This window comes from Meles meles, chromosome 19 (genome assembly GCF_922984935.1).
Source record: "Meles meles chromosome 19, mMelMel3.1 paternal haplotype, whole genome shotgun sequence".
Taxonomy (NCBI): Eukaryota; Metazoa; Chordata; class Mammalia; order Carnivora; family Mustelidae; genus Meles; species Meles meles.
The window spans coordinates 12,350,807-12,370,766 of record NC_060084.1 but is presented as its reverse complement, the minus strand read 5'-3'; the positions used below and the strand labels follow the sequence as shown (position 1 = coordinate 12,370,766).

The following is a 19,960-nucleotide window of genomic DNA, read 5'->3' as shown; positions in this document are numbered from 1 at the left end:
TTTCAGGGGACAGGAAGCCGGCTCAGAGGGGCAGAGCACTTTGCCTAGCAATACATGACCTATAAGGAGAGAATCCAGATTTTTAAAAAAACCAAGTGGTTTCATGTCTGTAAAACACCTAGAACAATCGACTCCTCCTACCCATACACTGGAGGCTGTTCTCCCAGGAGCTGGGCAGACAAGCTCCCTGGGAGGGAAAAAGGGGAGGGTGTGTTTATATCCAGATGGTCCTCAGACAACCGTAATAAAAATAACAGCAGCAGGGACCGGGCTAAGTCTGCTAAGTTCTTTACATGGATTGTTCTAGACTTATAACTACTATCGGGGGAGTAGCTGTGGCTCCCATTTTGTAGAAGCTGAAATTCAGCCTCAGAGAGGTTAAAGAATTGGTTAACTTCTTACAGCTTAGAAAAGAAGTCACGGAGACCGGATTCAAATCCAGACAGCCCCACGGGAGAGCCTAAGCTCTTCCACACCTCTACCCTGGCTCTCCAGAGAGGTGGCTAAGAGAAGGTGACAGGTCCGAGGGTCGAAGGCAGAGACGGGAGAAGCAATGCAAGTCAGAAGCCAGGCTCAGGGGTTGGATTCCATAAACGAAGGGTTGATGTCTGTCTTATAGGAGCTGCGGGTTTGTTGAAAAGACAAATACAAATCCATGGGTAGATGAACAGATCGAGGTCAGTGGTGATAAAAGCATCACACCCAGCGGACTCACTGTTTCAGCTATCCACCATGGCACACCTCCCCCAACAGGGATTTAAGACACCAATCATCTGTTTTTTACTCAGGAATCTGTCATTTGAGCCAGGCTTGGTGGGGTCAGCTCATTTCTGCTCCATGCGGCACCCGTGGGGGTGGCCTGAAGGCTGGGGGCTGGAAGCACCTGAGGGTTACTTACATGTCCAGCAGCGGTGGCTCGTCATCAGCTGAACCCCTGCACGTAGGCTCTGCCTGCCGCTGCTTGGCTTCCCCCCAGCATGGCAGCCCAAGCACATCAGTAGTTGTTAGATGATGCAAACTAAAACCACCCCTACCAGAATGTCTAAACAAAAAGACTGAATATACCCAGTGTTGTCAAGGATGCTCTCATCCAGCCATTTTGCAAAAGGGCTGGGCAGTGTCTTTGGAAGTGAAATATCCACTTACCGTATGACCCAGCCACGCAACTCGGAGGTAACCACCCGAGGGGAAGGAAAGCGTATGTTCACAGCAGCTTTATTTGAACTAGCAAAAATGAGAAACAACCCAAATGTCCGTCAACAAGTGAACAGAGGAGTAACTTTGGTATACAGTGACATACAATTCATCAATAAAAATTAACCGGTGATACATGCAACAGCGTGGACGGCTCTCCAAGTTATTAGGTTGAGTGAAAGGAGCCAGACAAAACAGTGCGGGAACGATATGATTCAATTTATATAAAAACCTAAAAAACCCAAACCTGTGATGACAGAAAGCATACCAAAGTTTGCAGGAGGAAACTTTCAGGGTTGATGGATATGTTCAATATCTTGATCGTGGTGATGGTTTCACAGGCATATACATGTCGGAATTTACCAAACTGTACACTTTAGATACATGGAGTTTACTGTGTGTCAATTATATCTCAAATTAACAAAACACATACCACGGTGGAAAAAAGGAAGGTGTGTAGGGTGACAGGCATTGTGGCCGCCATCTTGGAAAGTGCAACCTACCTCCTTCAGCAGGTGTTTCAACCAGGTGTGCTAAGTACTTTACAGCCGTGGGGCTACATCCGCCCAGCAACCCCACCTGAAGGCAAGATGAGGGAGTGACCAACTCTACTGTTACCTTGACTGTGATCACAGAGCCATGAGTTCTTGGTCTCTGGGAGGGAAGGGTGCCTCAGGGCTCTGGGGAGCAGGACATCAGGCCTTTTCTCCCTGAGCCGCAGGAGAAGCTGCTCCCCACTTTTAAAGACACATCAGGAGGCAGAGATGCCCTTTAGAGAGCAACACGATGAGGTGGAGGCTTTGTGGGTGTCGGGACATGGCTGGTGAACTGAGAAGCAGGAAGGGGCCTGCCGAGGGGCCTCTCTTGGGCAGGAGTGGTCCCTCCTTCTGCTACATAAACCCCTTTGGACAGGTAAATGCCTGACCAGGACCCTCTGGTAATTGCATCCAGCTTTCCTCGGAGAAACACCATCTTATGACCTGAAGTCCTCGAAAGATCAGCTGAAATGGCACACCCCTCACCCCCCACCCCTAGCCCGAGCTTCCAGAGAGCCCGGCCAGCCCACTGATCACAGTGATCGGCTTGAGCGAACGCATGAACCAGGCTAGGTCAACCAATATCAGTCTTGGACCTGGGCTCTGAGTAACAGGAAGGAGAATTTTCCTGTTCCCTGGAGTGGCTATGCAGGCCAACGGGATCCTTGGGTGCTGGTGGGCATCTTTCCTCCCCCTGTGGAGAGCCTGCCTGAGAACCAGACTGAAAGATGGATGCAGAACCGAGAGAAGGAAAGGAGAGAAGGAAAATGTGTTTTTGACATCACGTCCAGGCCTGCGGATCCAGCCAGCCATTCCTGAAGCTGGGACCTCCTCAGGACGTGTTTTAGGGGCCAATACACCACCTCCTTTGCTTAAACCAGTCGTACCTGGGTTCCTATTTCTTGCAAACCGAGTAATCTTCTGTGCTCCGACCCAACACTCAGATGCCCCACCCCCGCACCTCCAGGGGCTTTCCGAGAGACCCGGATATTGGGGTTGGCCCGCAATTGCTGCACCTGTGTCTGCCCCCCACCCTCCAGACCTAGGGAGGAAGCAGACACCAAGCCCCTGGCTCTGGGGCCTCAGGGAGCGCTCAGTCTGACAAGCTCTGCAAGCTCCATTCACACCCAGGGCGGTTACAGAGATGGCAACCCAACCAGAGCTCCCGAGCAGGGTCCCCAAGTCCTGGCAGGGCTGGGCCCTGTGTGTCTGGCTACTGTTCGCTGCCTCCGGTGAGGTCGCCCCTTCTCCCTGTCCCAGAGCCTAATTAGGTCTCTCTCTCCATTTTATAGGGGTGGAGGTTTGCCCAAGGGACAGACCCTGGTTTCGGAGCTTAGAAGGAGTGGGTTGTGGGTGGGAGGGCGGCTGGTGCACAGCCCCGTGGACGCCGCATTCCCAGCGCCTGTGGTGAATCCAGGCTTGAGTGACAAGAGGGCTCCGAGAAGTTGTGGGGGGGATGAGGGGGGTGGCTGGGGGACAGAGGGCCTTGGGAAGGGCAGTTGAGGGATGGGAGGGTCTGGACCGGTACTTGGGGGACGGATCCCTTGTGGGATGCTGTCCAAAGGAGCTGAACAGAAATAGTAGAAATTTGTGACATTGATTAAGCAGTCATTGTATGCTAGAATATCTCATTTAATCTTTATGACGATTCTGTGAGGTAGCTTCTATAACCCTCATTTTCCAGTGACTCTGAGGCTTACCGAAGGTGTCCACGGTCACACAGCTAGCAGATGGGGAGCTGCGGCGCATCTGGTGCAGTGGTGGAGTTCCTGGCGGGAGGATGGGCTGGGGCAGGACAGAGGGGTCAGCAGGAGCACTGGAAGGCTGGGGGCCATCCCGGAGACAGGGGGTGACCCAGGCTGGGGAGGCTTTGGTGGAGGGGAGGAGAGCTGGGTGAACCTGGCAGAACCTGGAGATGGAGACTTGTCCGCAGGCTGACGATGCTCCGAGCTTGGGGAATGGAGGGAGTGGGGAATCTTCCTCACACTAATTGTGGAAAGGAGACCAGAGAGAAACTGAGTCATCAGGGAAGAGCTACCCCAGGTGCGCTGTACAGGAGCCAAGAGAGAAGGGGAGGGAGAGACGGGAGGGACTAAGTCGGAGGCACTGGAAGGACTGATGGGAGGGGAGAAGAGAAGGGCTAGTTGCCCTTGCTGAGGGCAGACAAGGCTTTGACACAGGAGTGGTCAAGGTCAGTGCTGCAGAAAGGTCAGGAGAGATGAAGGCCAGGAGATCCTATTACATACTGGTTGTGGTAGTCGAATGTGATGGGAGAGAGGGGCTTGTTCTTTTCCAAATGTGAAACTTCATTTCTGACTGTATTAGTAAAGCCTGAAAAATACAATTAAATTGTATTTAATTTCCCATGATTCCAGACCCACACACTACTGCTATTAATGGTTTTAAAATTTCCTTCCGATTTGGGGATAAGAACCGAGACAGACACACACCTGTGGAAGAGAATTCTGATTGCTACACATCTTTGACAAAACAAATCTTTCATTTTAGCCATTCAGGTGTCTGCGTGCACCTGATCTCATTGGAGTCTTAATTTCTGTCTCCCTGATGAAGAATGGGAGTGAGCAACTTTTCATGTGCATTGACCTTTAGGACATCCTGTTCTGTGAAGGGCCTGTTTGGATTTTTGTTTGTTCTTCTGTTGGTTTGTTTGACTTCTTGTTAATGGTTTGCAGTTCTGTATATAATCTAAATAGAACTCCTCTGTTGGTTATATGTGTGAGTATCCTCCGTTCTGTGGATCTTTTCCCTGTTGTTAGTGGTGTCTTCTTAAAAACAGAGGCTCCCAATTTTAATGTTGTTTGAATAAATGTTTTTCCATTATAACTGACTCTTTTTTTTTTTGGTGTTGTATTTAAGAAATCTTTGCCTACTAAGATTTCTCAGATTTATGCTGATATTCTCCTATGTTTTCCTCTAAGCTTTACTGGTTTACCTCTCAGATTTAGATATACAATCCAGCTGAAACTGCTTTTTGGTTGTAATCTAGGAAGAATAGAGGTTAGAATTCACTTCTTGTGCATATCAAGTTGACTCAGCACCACTGATGGAAAGGACCATCCCTTTCCATAGCCTTACAGTGCCCCTTTGTCATAAAACTGTGTAAGTGGTTTGGATTCTGTCCCAAGTTCCACGGACCCCTTGTCTGTTCTTGCACCCACAGCACAACCGTTCCCACAACATCAGTCCTTTAAAGGTTTGATTCCTGGTAGTTTAAGTCCTCCAGCGTTGCTGTTTTTCAAGATTGCCCTAGATATTCTAGAACTCTATACTTCCATAAAAATTTTAGAATGATACGCCATCCTTTTCCACAAAAAGACCAGCTGGGGCTTGATTGGAACTGTTTTGACACTATGTACCAGTTTGGGAAGAAATGACCACTAAAATACTGAATGTTTCAATACACACACATAGTGTATCCCTCCACTTACTTACATTTTCACATTTTTCAATAATATTTTGTAGATTTCAGTGGAGAGGACTTGCATATTTTTATTAGATTCATTTCTAGGTATCTGATGTTTTTGATGCTATCACAGGTGTTATTTTATTCATTTCACTGTCCACTTGTACCTAATGTAGAAATACAATTTATCTATCTTCACCTTATATCCAGTGACTTCACTAAACTCATTTATTAATTCTAATAGTCTATACACTTAAAAACTTAATATGAATACCACTAGGTTGTCTACAAATAAAATGTTGTTTCTTCCTTTCCAGTCCTTATGTGTTTTTATTTTTAATTTTTATTATTTATTTATTTGACAGAGAGGGAGGTCACAAGTAGGCAGAGAGGCAGGTGGGGGTGGGGGAGCAGGCTCCCTGCTGAGTAGAGAGCCTGATGGGGGCCTTGATCCCAGGACCCTGAGATCATGACCTGAGCTGAAGGCAGAGGCTTAACCCACTGAGCCGCCCAGGCGCCCTCGTTATGTGGTGTTTTTTAGAAACAACTTCTGTGAAGTATACATGTCAGACAATTCACCCACTTTAAGTGTACAATCAAGTTTTAAAGCATTTTTTGAAAGGGTTATTTAGAGGTATGTTATTTTCCAAACATTTGGAAACTTTTCGAATATTTTTCTGTTACTGATTTATAATTTAATTCCATTATGGTCCAAGGACATTATTTGTGTGACTTGAATCCTTTTGAATGTATTAAGACTTGCTTTATGGCTCAGCATGTGATCTACATTGATAAAAGTTCCATGGACATTTGAAAAGAAAGTGTGTTTGGCAGTTGTTGGGGTGGATTGCTCTATAAATAGCATTTAGTAAATTGGTTTATGATAAAGAAAAAAGTTGTTTGATGGTATTATTCAAGTCATCTTTATTCCCGGGATTTTCTGTGTACTTCTATCAAATATTAAAATATGGGTGTTGAAATCCCTGGCTTTTATTGTGGATCTGTCTGCCTTTCTGTGCAGTTCTATTACTTTAGTTTCTTTTATTTTAAAACTCCATTATGTGAATAACTGTTTAGGATTGTTAAATTCTTTTGTTGAATTAAGTTCTTTAAAATTATGAAATAAAAGTTTTTATCATCAGTAATAGTCTTTGCCCAAAATCAGCTTTATCTGCTTTTGAAACTGCCCCTTCAGTTTTTTTTTAAAATCATAGTAGCATAGTATCTCATTTCCATCTTTTTCCTTTTAAAATATTTTTGTCTTTAAGTGGGTTTCTTGTGATGGAATATAGTTGGCCTTATTTTCTTATCTAATCAGACTTTCAGCTGAGGTGTTTAGCCCACTTATATTTAATATGATTATTGATATAGCTGGGTTTATGGTAGAATGACCCCTTTATATCATTAAGTGTACATCTTTATCTCTCATACTATTTCTTGCCTTTAAAGTCTACTTGGTCTGATAGTATAACTATACCAGTTATATTAGTATTTTTACTTTCAATGTTTTGATGTGCTAAGATTTAGGGTGTGTCTTTGGTTTGCAGGTTATAGTTGTTAGATTCTGATCCATTCTAAGTCTTTTAATCATAGAATTTATTCCACTTATATTTAGCATAATTACTAACATATTTGGGTTTATATCTACTCTATTGCTTATTTCTTCTTCCTTTTTATCCATTTATTGTCTTCTTTTGGGTTCTTTTAAAAAATATCATTCCCTCCTCTAAAAACTTGCTAATTAGGGGTGCCTCGGTGGCTCAGTGGGTTAAAGCCTCCGTCTTCGGCTCAGGTCATGATCTCAGGGTTCTGGGATCGAGCCCTACATCAGGCTCTCTCCATTAGGCTCTCTGCTCGGCGGGGAGTCTGCTTCTCTTCCTCTCTCTCTGCCTGCCTCTCTGGCTACTTGTGATCTCTGTCAAATAGATTTTAAAAATCTTAAAAAAAACTTGCTAATTAATAAATAAAATCTTTTTAAAAACTTGCTAGTTATACATTCTTTTATTATTCTTTTAGTGGCTACTCCTACAGATTAAAATATGCATTTCTGACTTCATGGTCTAATATAACATTATGTTGATCACGTCTCAAATATGGTGAGGATATTAGAGTACTTTAACTTCACTTGTATCCTCCCACCTTTTGTGTTGTTCTGATAAGACATTTTAAGTCAATATATATTTTAAAGACATTTGTAGTGCCTTGTGCAGACAACATTTTCTTATATTTAACCACATATTTACCCATTCTAGCGCTCTTCATTCCTTCATGCATTTCTTTATTTCCGTCTAGGATCACTTTTCTTTTGCCTGAAGATTACCCTTTAGGATCCTTTTGTGAAAATCTCATAGTGACAAGTTTTCTCAGCTTTTATCTGAGAATACCTTTATTTTAGAGGCAGTTTTCATTAGGAAAACAAACAAACAAAAAACTATGTTGGCAGGGTTTTTTTCACCCCAGAATTTTAAATATGTCTTTTCACTGTCTTCTGGCTTTCATTATATCTGACATCAGTCTTAGTGTAACAAAGTTAGTACATTAATCAAAATCAAGAACGCCTGTATCCCTGAAACACCACATTAAATGTTAATTAAAAAGTCTCATTAAATTAAAAAAAATCAAGAAGCCAACATTAATATGGGACTTAACCTACCAATTCTACTCAGATTTCACCAGTTCTCTCTCCAGTAGTCTTGAGAACAACAACAAAAAATATGGTCCAGGATCCAATCTAGGATCACACTGTATTTAGTTACCATATCTCTTTATTTTGTCTCTTTTAATGTGGAACAGTTCCTTTAGTCTTCACCTTTCATGGTAAGAGTGCAGGCCAGTTATTCTGTAGAACTTGGGTTCTGAGCTTGGGTTTGTCTGATGTTTCCTCAGGATTAGATTCAGGTTTTGCATTTTTGACAGGAATACCACAAAAAGGAGGTCGTATTGCATCAGGAGGTACAGGATGACTATTTGCCCCATTCCTGCTGATATTAATTTTGATCATGTGGTTCGACTGTGTCTGCCAAGTTTCTCCATTATAACTTACTATTTTTTTTCTCTCTGTAGTTAACAAGTACTTTGGGGCAGGAATATTTAGAATCCATGAAGATACTGATCTCAAAGCACACACACAAAAACCAAACCAAAGCAAAAGCCCAAAACTCTTCATCATCTATTGATGCTTCTTGCCTGAGCAATTATTACTGCGGGGGTTGTCAAATGGTGGCTAATCCCAGAATTCCTTCATAATTAGTTGGAAGTCTACAGGAAGCAGTTTTTAATAGAATTCCATCTACTTCTCACTTGCCTTGTTCCTAGGGCATACCCCTTTGGGGTTTTCGACTGAAATCCTGGTGTATACAGCAGGGTCTTTCCTTTTGAGAGAGGCTGAAGTCTGGTCTTTTATCTTCTCAGCACTGTGACTCTGCAAAGTTCTGCTCTGCTTTACAGAGGTTTGGGCTTAGCTTTTGAGGTTCCCATCTTGTAAAACTTCGGACTTCAGAAAATGGTATGAAACCTGAACTTATATTGGAGGCTTCTCAAGCCTTCGATTTTGTCACTCCAGCCTATGAGACTATAAAAACCTCTGCTAATTTCTCTTGTCTTACTGTAAAAACTCTTCTGCCTGGCGAAAACCTGGATCCTTAACCTCTTGCCAGAGTCAGCAAATGCAAGGGGCTGAACATAGTCACTTTGCGTCTCCACGGTTCTTCCTTCTCCACAACCTTAACCCTTCTGGATGCTGTTGCTTCAGTAACTCTCTTACACTTGAAATATCACCTGTTTCTCTGGCTTTCCTAAGTTATTTTCATAGGGAGCATTATTTGGCTGCCAACTACTCCATTGTCTTCAGAAGCGGGAGTTCTACATTTTCCTTTCGGTGGGGGGAGGACTGCAGAGTACTGCATCATTTGGGCGTCTTGCTTAAGAATGTAACCTCTTCTAATTATATTTATTTTCTCATGATTCAGATGAGTACCGTAATAATCATCTCTGTAGATATACCCATACATGAGTTCCATTATTTTCATAAGATAAATTTATGGAAATAAAATTGCCAGATCACAGAGTATGATGATTTGCAGTCTTGACAGGTATTGTCAAATGGTCCTCTAGTAAGACTGTACGCTAGGCTGAGCTGACAGTGTCTATAACTGACCACTGAGTTGTTTCGAGCAGGTCGCTATCTCCTCTGCCTCTGCAGGTGCCTCAGAGGTCTCCCAGCCCTCTCTGTTCCAGCCTCAGTCTTCTGTGCTGAGTGGACAAGGCAATCCACAGATCTGGTGTGTGCTGCTGGGCAGCCCTGCCGGCGCTCATGTCGTGTCTTGGTACCAGCAGCTGGTGGGGAGGGGTCCCACCTTCCTGCTAAGTCATCAAGAAGGGACTCCCCCAACCTATGGTTTGGGTGTGAATCCTCGCTTCCTGGCGGAGCTGGACACAGCCAAGAATGCCGCACTCCTTACCGTGGGCAATGCCAGTCCTGCCGACGAGGGTACTTACTGCTGTGCCCTGTGGTTTTCAGGCCGGTATGTCTTTGGAGAAGGTACCCGTCTGCTCTATCAGGGTGAGTCTAAGTCAGGATCTGGTGCCCCTCGTCAGACTGCAATGGAGTGGGGGGCAGTGGGCAGAAAGGTGCAGATGGTGGAGCCCCGCTTGGAGGAAGCCTTGGTCAGTAGGGATCAGGGGAAAGGAAGGCAGGCCAGAAGCCTAGAGGGCCCCCAGAGAAAAGCCTCAAGCTTCTGGATGGTGGAATCGACTGGGACCATTTGGGGATGGACACAGACACATTAGGCCCAGACTTCTAGGCCTGGGAGGGGAAGCCTAATCAAGAACATTAAATCCATTCCCTTTCCTTGCTCTGTAGGAAGGATACTAGAGGCCCAGAGGATGACAAGTAGGTGGCAGAGACAAGCTCAGAGCTCATATTCTGGCCAGAAGGCTAGCTGTTGTAGAAGGTAGATTCCGCGAATGGTAAGGGGAGGCCATAGAGGAAGGGAAGAAGTGTCTCCAGAAAACCCAGAAGGAAGGAGATGCATATGGACTAGGAGTTTGGAAGAGGCTGGTGGGATTGGGTGACATCCTTCTTCCCTTCTCATTCCCTGCAGCTAGGATGGAAGCCCCAGCTTTCCAGCCACCTGAGCTGAGCCTGTTCATCCCAGCCTCTGGCCCTCCTTTCCATATACTTTGTGTGGCCCTAGGACACAACCCTGGCCCTCTCAGGGTCTCCTGGGTCCTGAAAGGCCAATACCAGGAGGATGAGGACACCACCGGAGGAGCTGGGGAGCCCGTGGTCAGCTGGCTGCAGCTGCCTCGGGAGATGGCAGGAATTTCTGTGACTTGCCGAGGCTTGCACCAGACTGGAGTCTCAGAAGTTGTGCTGCCCCTGCCCTGTGGCCAAGGTGAGAACAGAGGCCCCTAGGGGGTGTGCTCCAGCCCCCTGATGCAACCATCTGGAACACTGACACCCGTTCCCCCTGGCAAACTGGAAGGTCAAGACAGGCACTGCTGTGTGTGGCCAAGGACCCTGGCTCTGCCCCAGCTTCTGGGTGAAGCCTGGACTTGGCTTTGGAGCCTATGCAGTGACATGGGACCAACTACCCCCAAAGCCCTAACACCCACTCTATCACTCCTGGCTTCTCCATTCTCTAGTGGTGAATGCCTCCATTTCCTTTGGGGGATACAGCAGAGGGAAGCTCTCTGAAGAGCACCTTCTCTGTTCCAGGCTGCAGAAGGCTGGAACTGAAGAATGGGAATGAGACTCACGAGAAGAGCGGACACACTTATCTAGGTATGGACCCCCAGACACTGTCTGGGACCTGGACCCCCGAGGTAGCAAGGCCATGATTTCTCACTGAAAACAACCCCTTTAGCAAGTATTTATGGGGTACTAAGTATTTCCCAGGACAGAGAGATGACTAGAACAGTCTGAACATTATTGAGTCTGGAAGGCTTGGTCAGACACTGAACCAATGTATAAAATGCAAGGAAAACTGCCCTAAGGGTTTTAGGGCAGGAACACAGGATACTCAAGAGCTCTGAGAACAGAGGGGCCCTCCTGCAGGAGGGTCTGGGAAGCTCCTGTGGACCATGAAGAGTCAGAGGTGAGCCCTCAGATTCTGGCTGGAAAGGATGTAGACCCGCCTGGTCAACAGCACCGGGGTCTAGTCCCAATTCTGCCAACTCTCTGTGGCCCCTTGGGTGAGACTTTTACCTTTTCTCGGCCTCACATCCACCCACCCACCTACCACCCCCAGTCCAAACCGTCTTTGCCCTTACAGATCTTAAGTCTAACTTTTTTGTCTGTAAAAATAGGGAGTAATAGAACCTCCCGGAGGATCAAGTGAGCCAGAGAGGTCTCTTCAGAAGGAGGCAGCGTCGGGGGTGGCGGGGCGGGGTAGGGCAAGTGGGTCTGACCTTCACGCTGTGCCCTTTCCCTCGAAGCAGAGCTGGAACAGACCCTCACTGCCGGGGCCTACTGCTACCTGGGACTGCAGGGTGCAGCTCTGATCTATGGCCTGATCTCGGCTGCCCTCTGGAGGAATCGTGGCCATTGGGCCCACCCTACGAAGCCACTCACCCGACAGGGTCAAGGAGCAGCCCTCAGTTCCAGGGTGCAGGTGGGCAGAAGGTGCCCTCCTGTCAGGGCTGCGGAGCGCAAGGGGCCAAGTCCCAGTGGGTCCCACGTCCTCCAAGGGGCTGCCTGTGTACTGGACCCTCCCTCCTTACTCCAGCCGGCTTCCTTCTAGTCTGCTGCCTTTTGTTACCCTATAGGTGCCCCTTTTTCTTCCGGACTGTCCAAATTTCTCCATAAATGCAGGAAATTTGAGAAGATACTGCTGTGCTGTTGTTCTGGGCAAGGGAGGTGGGACCCTAGGACCAAGACTGACAGCACCCTGGGAGGCCTGTCCAGGGTCGGCAGACTCTGGGGACAGGTCAGCCACCCCAGCCTGGAGCCTGATGGTCATACAGGTCCCAAAGCCAGTCTGGCTTGTCAGAGGGAAACACATACGGCAGAGACAGACAATCATGTTTTGCTGCTCACCAACTGAGAAAGCCAGGTCACACAAACCCTCTCTTACTTCTTTATCTGCTTGAGAGTTGGGTATCTGAAGTCTTCCTCTTTTTGGTTAAAATCCTTTCATTCTTATCCCCCACCCCTTAAAGATTTTATTTATTTGAGAGAAGGAGGGAGAACACAGATGGAGTGAGAGAGGGAGAAGCAGGTTCCCCGCTGAGCAGGGAGCTGGATGTGGGGCTCCATCCCGAGACTCCAGGATCATGACCGGAGTCAAGGGCAGACACAACAGACTGAGCCACCCAGGCACCCCTTCTTACACCCCCTTTTGAGAACAAATGCCAAATGCCTCTGAGGATTAAAGTTGGTCAAGGATCTTTTATCAGAAAGATTACACAAAATTTTACGGTAGGGGGATTCGATCAGACTGCTAAGGCAGCATGGTCCCCATGACCATAGTCGTGTCCCCTCGAGGGGCCAGGTGCAGTGGGGCAAGGTAACCCACTTCTCCTCTGTGGGAATATCAGTGACAAGGAGCCTGAACCCAGCCCCTCATTTCCCACACTTACACCACAGGGGGGCAGCCTTTCCAGGACTCTAGAGCATCTGGCCCCAGACTCCACCCATTCAAGGTGATGGCTGCCCAGGGCTCCCTACATAGTGTTTGTAGTTCAGGCTCAAAGGCCCCCAAGCCCTCTTCTGCCTTTCTTTTACACTTCACCTTCTCCTGGCCTCTAAGCTACACCTATGTGGCACCTGCCGAAAATGGATCTGAGAAGAAACCCTGGTCCCAGGAGCCCCCAGTCATCTCACTGGGCATCCCAGCACTTGAATCCCAGTACACACACGTTTACTTTGAGAAATCCTTGCTATCACGCCACTCCTTAGAGCGAGGACTTTATAACACCCTGATGCAAATTAGCTTTGCTGACAGCGGAGGAGGCGGAAGGCTCAGGAATAGGGTCATAAAGGTCACTAGGCTGTTGGGATGGGGAGGCGAGCGCTGACCAAAGGAGACCTGGTGGGGCACGGAGAAGAAACACTGCCTAGTTCAGGCCCCAGTGGGAAGGTGGCCGTGAGCCATCTGTAAGGCCAGGTCCTGACTATGAGCGCTCCCCAGGAGAGCCTTAGGCTGTGCCTTAAACACATCCGTCAAGTGAATCATTCCCAGCATCTCAGCCTGACAGTCAGAAAACCTTGGATCTAGCCTCTGGCTCTCCTCCAAAGGTCTTGTGTCCTCCTCTGCCTGACCTTCCCAGCCGAGGAGACAAAGGACGCCAGCGAATGCGGTGAGTCCAGCGAATGCGGTGAGTCAGCGGCGAGAGCAGTGAGCGCGCACAGCACAGCTGCGCGGCCGCTCCTGGCAGGGCAGGGGGCTTGGGGGTCCTCCCAGTCACCAGAGAAGATTTCACAAGTAAAAACCTGCAAACTCTTTATTAAATTCTCCCATTTCATCTGTACAGAAAAAAATGCACATTATGTTCAGGACCTCAGTAACATCTCAAAATTACACAGCATGAGCATGTAAAAACAAGGAACTGCCGGGATTTTATACATAGAAAGAAAAATCATTTACAAAAGAGGATTGTTAATTTTATTTTTTTCTCTTTCTTAAAAAAAAATGTTCAAGGCCTAAGATCTTGCACAGCATCTGCCGTTCAGTCTATTTTCCTGCTTGGGACTGACCTGGGCACGCTGAGCCGCGGGAGCCACTTGGGAAGCCTGCCGTGGCTCAGCGCTGCCGCGGCCACTCCGGCCCGTGTGCGGCAGCCTGCCCCGGGGGGCCTGCTCCTGCCTCCCGGGCTCTGGCATAGGCCTGCTGGGCTCTGGGGTCCAGGTGTCAATTCCATGATGGGGGAAGGCAAAAACAGAACATAGAGGCACTATCTGAATTTTCTCCTTGCCCAGGCAGGTCTCTCTGCTGCCTGTATCCCAACATCCCTAATGGTGTGTGGTGACAGATTCTGGGAGAGGGGAGGAGGGGAAACTGCCATCAGGATCCTGTCACCCCAGTCCAAGCAGAGAGTCCTGCCTTGTGCTCTGGACGAGAACAGTCCCTGGGTCTCCACGGTGACCTCACTAGATGGCTCGGGGAAGCTGGTCACTCTGAAAAGTCAGTCTGGGTTTGTAGGACTCATCTGTTGTCTGAGGTCAGGGCAGGAAGGGGGCTTCCCCTTTGAACTCGACTGCTGTAACAGGTGACCCTGGTCCTAACGGAGAGGAGGACCAAGAGGAGAGTACCAGAGAGATGGCTGACCGAAGACAGATGAGAGAGGGAGACAGTAAGAAAGAGGCAGGCCAGAACATCAGGTCTGGGTCCACAGCCCCTGGGAATCGAGACCAGGAGAGAAGAGGTGAAGAGAGGGGAGCCCCTAAAGGCCCAGGAGAAACTCAGGCTACTGGAGCACTGCCTTTGATAAAGTGAGGCACGTGCTGTCTAATGGTTAAGAAATAAAAAGGATCTTCTAGGTTTCTCAAATTTGTAAGAATCTGAAATATAAATATTATATACCTAACTGCACACAACTCAAATAGCCGTCTGTCTCCTCTTTGTTCTATGGCAAAATTTAGGTTGACTGTGTCCGGCTGGGCTGGCTGGCGTTGTGGCTCCCCGTATGTGCTCACTGAACACAAGCTGTACTCAGGGTGTGGGTAGTTTTTGGTGGGAGAGGGCAAGAAACAGGAAATGAAAGCCTTTCCTCAGAAGAACTTGAGACCAGCTAAGTAAGGAGGCCGCCCCACGAAGCAATCCACCTCTCCCTGGATGACTTGCTATAGTGGGGTCTTTGGGAAAGAAGCTGTACCACGGCCTGGGGGTGGGGAGGATGGGAGACATTTCTGGAAGTCATTCGCACACATGAAAGTGAATGTTCTCTTGGGAAAATAGAAGTCGGCACACAAGTTCCTTTCCATTTTGTCTGATGATACGAAAACGGGTAATACAGACCTCTTTACTACTGGATTCTTTTATTACATGACTTCGGGAAATGGGAGGAAGTGAAATCTGATCATTCTGTCACCTCTTCTGGGAAAGCAGAATCTCCCTTCCCCTCCCCCCACAGAGCTGCTCACTGTCCCCCAGAAAAGGAAGTGCAGGATATGAGACAACGGAAGGCCTGCAGGGAATTCAAGCCAATGCCTGCCGAGTATCAGAATCCCCGGCTTCCAAGCACAGGCTGGCTCAGAACAAGCCGACTGGACACACAGCACAGGGAGTGGCAGCCAGGGGGTCTCTAGGGAATGTAGAGGACGAAGGCTTTCCTGCTGGGGTGAACCTTTACGCTGGGTGAAGGGGTGAAGCCTTTAATCTGCTCCCGCCTCAGCACATCTTGCCAGCAGACTTTTCTTAGGACAGCAGCAAGAGCAGGAGGAGGTCAGGGATGCACCAGAGTAAAGGTCTCACCTCCAGAGCTACCCTTCTGTGAAGAGACACTCAGAGGGAACAGTCTTGTTTCTGACAGCCTGCCTGTATTTCTGATTTCCTGTACTGCAGGGCCTCCAGCCGGGGAGAGTAACCTCCTGGCTCTCAAGCGTCGTGGAACACATGAAGTAGGACTCCCTGAGACACCGGAGTGAGCTGACAAGGCCAGATGAGTTACCTGGCAACTGTAATTTGTAGCAACTGCCTGAAGCCTTGACCTTGGGGGACCTTCCGCCCCAATCACCCGATGCTTGTTACCATCTGGGCTAGACACCAGAGGAGATAAGACAAGGTCCATCTCCTCCACTAGGGCCATGGCTTCCTCTTCTCAACTAACTCTCGACTAGCTGATTGATCCACCATTGACCCGTAAGGGCCACAATCCATGAGGCGCAGCCCCTGTGTTGTTCCACTGAATGACAGAACGGAGACAGCTGAGCTGCAGGTTCAGATGGTGCTGGGCCTCCTGGAGGGAGAAACTGCTCAGGACACTATCTGGGACTCTGAAGAACGGGTCACCTGAAACTATTCCAAGCAGGATGGTGAAATGCTTTCTAGCAATAAGCAACTGAAAATGTTGGCAGAATTATCCCTTTGATTCTATTTCTAAATATGACAAACGCTTCAAGAATCAAACTCCTTCTCAAGCTTTCAGATTTGCTGTAGACAACTAAGACGAATGCAGGACGTCAGGACACATTAAACCATGGAGATGTTTTACACACACTGGGAGGGAAAATGTACAGATGGAGAGTGGTACCCACACACTCACCAAATGGTGAATGTTCATTCTATCCTGTAAGTCATGTCAGACACGTTGGTGGGGGCCTGCGTTTAGAGGACATCCCCAGTTCTCATTCCCAAGCTCCCACAGCTCAGGTGGGCACTCCCGGAGGCGGACCCTGCGGGCCAGCCCGATTCAGTTCCACAACGGTGGCAGTAGGGGGCTTCTGCCCGGACTCCAAGAGTTTCAATCCCAGGACAGGTGCTGAGAATCAGGAAGACCCTAAGAGCATGAATGAGGGGACCAAGCAGCTTAGCAGCTCCCCTTGGTGACTTAAAGTACCCGAGGCCGAGGAACAGAGCTGGCTTCTGGACCCCACTGCCTCCAGGAAGGGTAGCAACAAGAAAAAGAAGAAAACCACAGTATTCAAATATATGTCAGTCAGATTAGACAAGAAGTAATTTGAATCAACTGATCCACACACTGACCTACTTTGTATTGAACACATTTCAGGGGAGACAAATGTGGTGTAGGTCCCGCAGCCCACGTGGATGGTGGCAAATGAGGGGCAGGGCAAGGAAGGGCGCCATGGTCTATGTGGACAGTTTAGGCACGTGATTTATAATACTCTGTGGACGTCTAACAGGTTAATAAAATATATATTATATAAATATATCTCCTCCTGTACATGCCGCCCCCTTGTGCAGCCACCGTGACTCCAGGCCCCAAACTCAAACCAAGGTGTGCCAGGTTGCATCCTGATGCTTGCACCACTCCCCTGTACACGCCAAACCAGTCATCCCACACTGGAGGGACGAGGGAGGACGGCCAGGAAGACTGCTTCCATCAAGCTCAGATTCTGGAAAGACTGATGAATCATCAAAGTACAACATTTGGCCAATGCCTACTACAGTGGGTGTACACAGCAAATGGACAGAAAGGAAAAAAAAACACGGAGAAGAGGTTCCATCTTTTAACACAGTAACTTTCCAAGTCCTCTCTACAAAGAGGCATGAGGGAACTTATCTGGGAAGACGGCCTTGAGCCTGCAGAAGGGTCAGGTTGGATGGCCAGTCACACCCTGAGACCACGCTAAATCTTTATAAGCCACTGTCTCTGACCTGCATTGTTGCCCAAAACATAAAGTAAAGTGAATCCATCCCATCCCTCCTTCCCGCCCTGAGCTCCCTCCCGTGGTGTGGTCACTGCCTGCCACAGGCCTTCTAAAACAACTGCTATCCCCCAGCAGGGTCAGTCCAAATGTGACTGAGTCCTGTGCTAGCCTGGAGGAGAAAGATGCCTGGGATCCTGCTCCCTGGGACTCAGGGTCCAGCCTCTCGGCGCAGATCAAGTGACTGACCAGCTTCACACACTTTCAATCTCCTCCCCAACCCTTCACCCTTGGCCTGGGGAAGCTCATGCTTGCTTTACTTCACTGAAGTGAGGAGATCATAGAAATACTCATGGCCGTGGTGTCTTGACCAGCAGTGGCTCTGTTAAGGTGGGAACTGGAAGGCATCACTGTTTCAGCAGAAGAAAACAAGACCCAGAGCAGGCTGGTTAGTGGTTTCCCACTCCTCGGTGAAGTCCATGGCCCCCACATGGTCCAAAGGTGCTTTTGAGAAATGAGCAAGACATCCCAGTAACAGCATACTGGGTGGTGTGTTTTCCCTTAAAGTCCTGCCTTCGTTTTACAGTCGCACAGAAGAAATAACCCCATTGCCCAAGTCAAGCCTGGAGGAGATGTGTTACTATATACATTTTTTTCTTTCTTTAAAAATTTTTTTTTTTTGGTGTTTTTGTTTTTTTAAAAAATCATTTGAGTTGCAGGTCAGGTAAGTTGGTTCTGGAAGTACTGGTAGTTCCATTGGTATGAGAGAGACTTGCCTACGGGCAGGTAAACCCAAATTTGCCAATATAGGCAATAACCCAAGCGGCCAGCTGCTGTTGCTGCACGAAATGGTCGAGGAGGAGGAGGGCACCATGGACACGGGCGGAGTCGGAGACGGGACAATGCAGAGGACACCTGCGGCTGCTCTAACATGGGTGTTGGTGCCACCTCTGAGAAGAACGAGGTGAGTGGGTACGCTATACAGGAGGGCTGTACAAACCGGGCACTGGACAGGTAGTTCCTCTGGCGGTCAAGGTGGCTCTACCTGTCCTTGAGCTCTCGTGTTACTCGCTTGGTGATACGTCCACACATCAGGCCGATCAGGAACAATATACAGATGCTCCCACTGATCACAGAGAGGATGTAGTTCTTTGACGGAGATGTCATCACTTGCATGGCGAGGTCAGAGAAGCCATCTGCTGGGGCCACCTGGAATGACACACCGCAGCATTGGCTTCTAAGAGAACTGTGCTGGGGCCGTGCTAGCTCTAACTCGCCCCCCTCAATCCTTAGTTTAGTTGATGCCCTTTCTTTGGGGGAGAGAAGATGAGGGACAAGAAAATCAAACACAGAGCTACAGTTCCTTTTCCTGATTGTAATTTGGTGCATATCTACTGCATAAAATTAGAAAATACAGACAAACACAAAGAGGTGGGATCTCATACCATCCATCATGGTGATCTCCACCACCAACCTGGCAGCAGCCCTTACACTGGGGACCTCACCGCAGGTGGGGCCCTGGCAAAATGCTCCAAATGCTTTAGTTTTTTTTTCCAATGAGGTTCCATACCCGGCATGGAACCCACAGCGGGGCTTGAACTCACAACCTGAGCTGAGATCAAGAGTCGCTGCTCAACCGACTGAGCCACCCAGGGGCCCCACTGACATGTTTTCAGTCATTTAGTCCTCAAACCAATCCCACACTATAGCTGAAGACCCAGAGGCCAAAGGGGTGGGAGGTGGTTACTTGTACAATGTCGCAAGTTCTTAAGTATTCGGATTTATTTTTAAAAACAGAGAGAAGAGTTGGGAATGTGTTGGATGCTGCTTTTGTATCTTAACTTCCTTTCACTCACCATTAAATCGTGAGCGCCGCCCCCCATAGAAACACTGTGTAAACATGACTCAGGCCGACTGAACACACGGCACTGCTCCCACAGTCGTGGAACTGCAGTCAGTTTCCATCCCAGACTCCTCTCTGCTTTTTTGAATGGACCTCTATGCAGCCCACAACAGCAGAATCGGGGCCCAGAGGCTGTGCACAGGAACATGGACCTGCTCTTTCCGGTTCTCGACTTAGCCTGGGTACCCGAGAGGGTCTGCCCAGACATGTGGCTATGTCTATCTGCTTCTCTACTCATCCCATAGCGCAGGGAGGTTTCAGATGAACATGAATCTGAGCACTGACATTTGCCAACACGAAGTGATCAGGAGTCACTGCAGCAACTTAGCAACTGACCCGTGGAGACGGTGAGTGAGGAAGAGACTAACGTGGCGCCCTCTGCTGCCTCACTTAACTGACGGCTTCCAAGCCGACTATGTTCCCTTGGAAGAACAGGTGAGGGACGTGCTTGCTACTTGGACAGCTGTGATCCCTTCCCTTAAATCTAGGTGTGAAGACTTTTCATGGTCCTTCCTGTCTGCCTGTTACCCTTGACCTTTCATGCGGGTGACAGGAGGAACTGGTCAAGAAAGTGGTCAAGCTGGGGAAGCTTCAAGGACACAGATAGACTTTTCCAGTTGCCTCACTGCTGGTCT

The 19,960-nt window shown here is 48.3% G+C and overlaps 2 protein-coding genes across 2 annotated transcripts in view; one reads left to right on the top strand and one right to left on the bottom strand.

Moving 5' to 3' along the window:
• The first annotated feature begins 1,179 nt into the window (after positions 1-1,179).
• On the top strand, positions 1,180-12,292 carry LOC123930700 (tyrosine-protein phosphatase non-receptor type substrate 1-like). Its single transcript, XM_045986923.1, has 5 exons — positions 1,180-2,962; positions 9,356-9,715; positions 10,257-10,550; positions 10,874-10,939; positions 11,596-12,292. Exons 1-5 carry the CDS (start codon positions 2,875-2,877, stop codon positions 11,895-11,897), a joined length of 1,110 nt encoding a protein of 369 aa, XP_045842879.1. The 5' UTR covers positions 1,180-2,874; the 3' UTR covers positions 11,898-12,292.
• Positions 12,293-13,581: 1,289 nt separating this feature from the next.
• GLG1 (golgi glycoprotein 1) overlaps positions 13,582-19,960 on the bottom strand; it is a 163,569-nt gene continuing 157,190 nt past the window's right edge. The window contains exon 26 of the mRNA XM_045987752.1: positions 13,582-18,631. Within this exon, the coding sequence (XP_045843708.1) occupies positions 18,464-18,631 (168 nt within the window). The 3' untranslated portion in view covers positions 13,582-18,463. The remainder of the gene's footprint in view (positions 18,632-19,960) is intronic.

Bases quoted from the DNA above. Each gene is read 5' to 3' on its own strand.
- LOC123930700 (XM_045986923.1), top strand. From the start codon at position 2,875: ATGGCAACCCAACCAGAGCTCCCGAGCAGGGTCCCCAAGTCCTGGCAG. The intron at 9,716-10,256 runs GTGAGTCTAAGT...CATTCCCTGCAG, and splicing joins TACCCGTCTGCTCTATCAGG to CTAGGATGGAAGCCCCAGCT. The intron at 10,551-10,873 runs GTGAGAACAGAG...TCTCTGTTCCAG, and splicing joins GCCCCTGCCCTGTGGCCAAG to GCTGCAGAAGGCTGGAACTG.